General features: G+C 29.3%; 1 protein-coding gene across 1 annotated transcript; it reads left to right on the forward strand.

Moving 5' to 3' along the window:
• Nucleotides 1-1341: 1341 nt before the first annotated feature.
• On the forward strand, nucleotides 1342-3602 carry LOC140438981 (uncharacterized). Its single transcript, XM_072528617.1, has 2 exons — nucleotides 1342-2829; nucleotides 2913-3602. Exons 1-2 carry the CDS (start codon nucleotides 1395-1397, stop codon nucleotides 3338-3340), a joined length of 1863 nt encoding a protein of 620 aa, XP_072384718.1. The 5' UTR covers nucleotides 1342-1394; the 3' UTR covers nucleotides 3341-3602.
• The last annotated feature ends 3401 nt before the right edge of the window (nucleotides 3603-7003 follow it).

A 7003-nucleotide genomic window follows, 5' to 3' on the forward strand; every position in this document is an offset into this window, starting at 1 on the left:
GTGTTTTGACAAGTCTTGTTTAATTTAATTAAATCCTTAAGAGAGGTATGTTGTTCTGTGAAATTTAACAAATATTAAGAGCAAAACGGTGTTAAGACCCACAAACGGTAAGCATAATGTTTCACTTTTGTTAATAAGTATATTTTAAAAAAAAATTTAATCAATAATGTTTGCAAACAGTATATGCTAGGAAATTAAGCAAAGTAGTTATTTTTAAAATGGCGTCACCATCCAAACAATTTACCCGGTATTTGACGGGAAATTTATAATAAAACCTCACTTAAGTTAATCTCACTTGCGTTAATTTATGTGTTAACGAAATTGAGAAAAAGTTAACATAAATGAAGTTTGATTAAATTTTTATAAAATGTTCTTATTTTGTACTTAAATCTTGATAAAATATTTTCTAAAAAATAAACATACATTTTTTTAATTTAATATGCTATTTTGAAGTTTTTAGATATGGCAAAGTCGGCGAAAAACAATGAAAAAAAGAAAAGTATTCTTCGGGAAAGATCAAAAAATGCGATGCGTAAGTTAAGAGACAAAATAAAAAATAATCCGGCATTACATGAAGAAGAAAAACGGAAGGCTAGAGAGCGATATAGAGCTAGAAAAGAAGCGGGTAAAGTAAAGAGAATTGATGAATTATCAGAACGAGAGCAAAGAAATATCAGAAAATGTTGGCGAGAAAAAAGTAAAAAATCATACTATGCAAAAAAAGAAAGAGATAGACTTTCGGCTCAGCTTAATGAAATAATCCCATCATTTACTCCAGTTTCTAAGGAGTTTGCAGAAGATATTACACCTCAACAAAATCCACAGCCTAAGTCATCACGACAGTCTTTAAAAGGAAAACAAATAGTACGAAGAAATAGGGAAATAATGAAAAAAGAAATAGAGCTTTTAAAAGCTAAATTAGAAAGGACATGTAAGAAGGTTTCAAAATACAAAAAAAGGTAGGTATTATATATCTATGAAATAATTTAAATCTTAACAAAAATAATAGAATCAATAAGTAAACATCATTTAAATTACAAAGTTAGTAATATTAAAATTTAAAAAAATGTAAAATAATATTATCTTTTTTTAGATATGAAAGATTAAAGAAAAAAGGTCCTAACACTCCAACTAAAAATGTTCGGGAAATGCTCATTGGGCAGAAGGTTACTCCAGAAGTAAAACGGAAACTTGTAATTAGAGAAGTGCTTCAGCAGCAGCTACAGGAAAACTAAAAAGAACAAAGAACGTTTAAGGACAAGCAAAGATTTGTTCATTCTATTTCTGGAGATATAGTTAAAAAATATAGATGTGAAAATTTGGTAAGATCAGTTAGTTCAAGAAGAATCGTAAAAAATAAAAATTCTGGGCAAGTATTGAAAAGAAGAAGGTTAATGTTTTTAAGATTAAAGGAAGTTATCTCAAGCTTTTTTGAAAAAGATGAAGTAAGTCGGTTATGCCCTGGCAAAAAGGACACTGTTACTTATAAGAAAATTAAAAAGCAGAAACGGTACCTAAATGATTCCTTAAAAAATCTTTTTATTCTATTTAAGGCTAAGCATCCTGAAGTTAAAGTGAGCTATTCTAGATTTTGTAGATTTCGACCTTTTTGGGTGTTGTTTCCCACAGAAAAAAACAGAGAAACATGTCTTTGTATAATTCATGAGAATTTCACTTTACTTGTAACTAAATTAAAGTCATTGCATATCATAAATGCTGCTAATTCAACAGAAGTAGTGAAGGAAATATGTTGTGATGTTAACAATGAAGAATGTTTAGGGCGTTTATCTTTAATATGCCGTAATAAAGAAATACAGTTCTTCAATGTTGATGACAGCATAATAATTTATAAAAAATGGCTTTCAAAAAAAGTTGAAATTATTGTTAAGGGCGAGAAAAAAATGTGTCAAAAGACAATAAAGGAAGAAGTTGAGAGCACAAAAGAAAATATTGTAAGCATCTTTAAAGAAAAACTGCCCTATTTTTTAAAACACTTACTTAACATTAAACACCAATATAAATGTATCGACACAATTAAGAATAGCCTAAAGGAAAATGAGGTTTTTATACACCTGGACTTCTCTGAAAATTATATATGTAAATATGGACGAGAAATCCAATCTGCTCATTTTGGTGGTTCCAAACCACAGATAAGTTTGCACACTGTAATGGTTTATACCCAAAACAAAAAAAGTCCAATGTGTACATTTTCCGAGAATCTTCGTCACGATCCTTTTGCTATATGTGCTCATTTGACACCAATTGCAGAATATGTAAAAACCCTAATTTCCAGTATATCTATGGTACATTTCTTGAGTGATGGACCATCCACACAATATAAAAATAAAACTATGTTTTTTTTAATAGTGGCATATATTTCGAAGCTTTTTACCTGTCAAGCTATAAGATGGCATTATAGTGAGTCTGGACATGGCAAAGGAGCACCAGATGGTATTGGGGGATGTTTGAAAAGGACAGCAGATAGTTTAGTGGCCCAAGGAAAAGATTTAGACAACTTTAATAGTTTAATTAAAGAACTTCGAGAAAATTGTAAGGGAATTTTATGTCATACAGTTTCTAGTTTGGAAATTAAAAAAATTGAAAATGAAGTATCCACTTCAGATTTAAAAACATTTAAAGGTACAATGACCATAAGAGAAGTTGTTTGGACAAAAGCCTCCTATAATTTACTAGAGGCAAGAACATTATCATGCTTGACATGTGGAGTTCAAGAATGTTGCCATTATAAAATTGGTACCATGGACATCCCACATTTAAATCCGTCCCAAAATAAGAATGATCATCACCCACAGATGCAATCAAATGAATGTATCCTTTTTTATACTTTGTTTTTAACTTTAGAATTGTTTCTTTTTGCTTTATTTTTAAGATTTTCTTAACACAACTTGTAGTATTACATGGTACATCTGGAAAACAAAATAAGAAAAAAGAAGTAAAGTTCACACAACGAAAACGAGTTCAATACAAAGATATATACTCATCAGACTCGGATAGTGATGAAATGACAATAAATGAGTCTAAGACACCAAAAACAAAATATTCAATTAGACCAAAACTTAATAACTTTATTGTGGTTAAGTTATCTTCGAAAAAGTATAGTAAAAATTTTGTTGGACTGGTAATAAATATTGACAAAGAATATAATTATACTGTAAAGTTTTTAAAAAAAATTCATAAATACAAATTTGTCTTTCCTAAAAAGGAAGATGTGTCTACCATTTCATTAGACGAAGTTGTTTGTATTTTGACTTCACCTGATCTAAACAAACGGGAACAATATATTTTTAGTTCTTTGCCAAGTAATATTTATATTTCATAAGTGTTTCTGTTTTTACAATATTATTATATAATTTCACATTGCATTTTTATAACTAAGAATACAATTTTTATTTTCAAACTTGTTATTTTAATATAGATTCCTATTTTCTCACTTTTGTTAATTACTATCTCACTTGCGTTAACAAACAAATTATAAAATCTAAAAATTTAAGAAATATAAAAATGTTTAAGCTTTACCTGTTATTAGTGTATTAATATTTAGATCTTCTGGTTCTATTAAGGTCTTTCATAGTTGGCTTTTTAAATTTTTAACATTTAATTTTTTTAAAATTGAAAATGTACATTTTAATAGCAATGACCCAAAAATATTGGCGGTCGACCTTATATCCTTGCACCATACAATAAAAGAGTTAAAACATCTGTACGACAGATGGTTCACAGCTTTTTTTTAAAGAATAAAATGTCCACTTTAAACAACAACGTTTTTACAACAATCCCACACTTTTTTATTTTAATTAGACAAACAAAAAAAAATATATTGGAAGTGAATTGGAAAAAATTATTCTTCAAACATAAACAAACAAAGTTAGGTTATATGCCTGTTGTGTTTGTTGTGTTTTGTATTGTAAAAAGGCTTTCTTCTTTTCTTCATATTTTGTCTTCACTTCTTCTCTTAACCAAGGTGTTTACTTTTTTGATATGTTATAGTTTATTTTTATGAACGAGAGAGTAATTAGCATAATTTTAACTGGTAGCTCCGACCACTCCATGGGCGTGCTCAAGATTAATTGAAAAATTACTTTGAATAATTGTAAAAAATAAATGAATTATTTCAGTGTTATAAAGTGTTATGTGTATGTAAACAAAAGTGACCTCTTTTATCACACACTATATTAGAACTGACTGGCCTACATTAAAAAGGGTTTTAAAAAATTCACATTTTTTTTAATTTTTAAAAATTACAAAAGAGAAAAAGAGTTTTTAAAACCGTCTAAGGTATGTTAAATAGATAAATAAAAATATTAATATAAAACTTACAGCTACTTGTTACAAATCCAAATCAGATTCAGAAGATGGACTTTCAGAACCAAGATTTATAATAACTGGATCGATCATTTTATCAGTAATATTGTCCAGCTTCCACATTTTTTCCTCTTCTTTAATAGTGTGATTTACTGCCTTTTCCCAGTTTTCAGGTTTTACATTATTTACGGCCTCCAAAAACAACTGTTTAACATAATGAATTTTAAAAGTGGTATTTTTTCTTGAAACTTCACTCTTTATCTGTGCCCATACCAGTTCAATCGGGTTTAATTCACAATGATATGGTGGGGATCTAAGTACTGTCATTCCACGATTTTTGGCAATTTCATCAATTTCGTATTTTTTAAATTTTTCTTTATGAAGGGCACACAACGAATAAAGTTCCTTTCTTATAGATCCGGGATGGTACGTAATATTTTTTGAACTCAGCCAATTCTGCAAGTCTTTTTTTAACCACTTGGTTGTGGGCAGTCCTTCTATAAGTCTGGAGTGATAACTTGCATTATCCATTACTATTACACAGTTCTTAGGAAGAAGATCTATCATTTGTTCGAACCATTCTTGAAAGACATCAGCGTTCATGTCTTCATGGTAGTCACCGGTACGAGTTGGTTGATTCAAAAGTTAATAAACCACCTTCAACAAAACCGTCTGAACTGCCAATGTGTACTATTATCAGCCTGCGTCCCTTTGCTGATGGTGGGTTTAAACCAGTAGATAAGTTATTTACAAAAGCGTGCCTTTGACTTGTAACAGTTTCATCCTGCCAAAATTTATTTGGTGTATGGCCCTCGTTGATCCATGTTTCATCAAGATAAAATATTTTTCTTTTTTGGTTTCTCATTTCCTTTATGGTTCTTAGAAAATGTCTTCTCCATATGACAATATCGCTTCTTTCTAATAAAATAGACTTTCTGGGATTCTTTTTCCAGCGGAAGCCTATTTCTTTTAAAAGTTTCCATAACGTACTTCGACTCATTTCTGGGTAATCCTTATCATCTCGAACTGAGACAAGAACTTTATCCAATGTTGGAAATTCTTGTCTAAAGAAGAATTCATGCACTTTCCGTCGAAGTCCTTCTTTAAAATGATATTCTTTGTGAAATTTTGGTTTCCCTGGAGCATTACGTGGCATTTGAAAACTACCACATTTCTCTTCTTTAATAACTCTGTAAATCGTAGATTTCCCAACACCAAGTGTACTGCTAACTAACTCAACGGTCTCATCAACACTTTCACATAAACGTTTGTCTGTAAATGATTTAAAACAATTAAATATTAATGTTTTTTCATTAACTGTTAGATGACCAATTTTTCGGCGTTTACACGGCACTTCAAAATTTTCCATAACACTAGTATACACAATAAACTGCACCTTGCAACTGAAGTACCTACTTTTAGTGAACTGTTAAGAATTTTGAATACGCCACTTGGACCTTCCTACAAAATGGAAAAACCCACTATCACATTTTCTGTGGAATAAGTTTAGAAGGTAATTATCTAGTCAATTACTGTCGTAGATTCCTGGAATTAAAGAATTAAATGTTTGATTGTTGAAACCCTTACTTCGTGGAATGCACTCATTTCAGATAAAATAAAACGTTTTATTTTATCTAAAGAATTAAACTTTATTTTGCAAATAGGCAAAGAATTAAACTTTATTTTGCAAATAGATAAAATAAAACGTTTTATTTTATCTAAAGAATTAAACTTTATTTTGCAAATAGGTAGGTACTTATTAAACTTTTATTGGTTATATATAACCAATAAAATAAACATCTTACATTTCTTGCAAATTCATTAGTACCTGTTAACCTCCATCACTCCGACACTGGCAACCTTATTTAGGGATTAGTAACCCTCACAACTATTGTATTCTATTCTGCTCCAACCTTTATACCTGGTGGTCATACTCAATTTAAAATTGTTTTCCTATATACTTCTGTAAACTTGTTGACAAATATCTGTTTTTCATTGAGTCACCCGTATCAACAGTTTAGGGATTTGCATACATAATTTATTGTTTTATTACTCTCTCATACATAAAAATACACTATAGTGTTCGTTACTTTCCTCTCTCCAAGTGATTCTGTTGCTGTGTTAATTATGTTATTTTTGAGTTTTTTCCCACTTTCCTCGAGTTATTTTTTTCTAATATTTTATTCCCAGCGATCTTCCCTGATATTCTTTTTTTGCTCTTTTGTGTGTGAAGGGTGAGTCTTATTTTGCATAATACTACGCTGTGGTCGCTACCTACATCTGCTGAGTTGAGGCATCTTACGTCGATGGATATATATATATATATATATATATATATATATATATATATATATATATATATATATACTACGCTGTGGTCGCTACCTACATCTGCTGAGTTGAGGCATCTTACGTCGATGGATATATATATATATATATATATATATATATATATATATATATATATATCCATCGACGTAAGATGCCTCAACTCAGCAGATGTAGGTAGCGACCACAGCGTAGTATTATGCAAAATAAGACTCACCCTTCACACACAAAAGAGCAAATATATATATATATATATATATATATATATATATATATATATATATATATATATATATATATATATATATATTATATATATATATATATGTATATATATTTATATATATATATA

Source organism: Diabrotica undecimpunctata, chromosome 1 (genome assembly GCF_040954645.1).
Source record: "Diabrotica undecimpunctata isolate CICGRU chromosome 1, icDiaUnde3, whole genome shotgun sequence".
Taxonomy (NCBI): domain Eukaryota; kingdom Metazoa; phylum Arthropoda; class Insecta; order Coleoptera; family Chrysomelidae; genus Diabrotica; species Diabrotica undecimpunctata.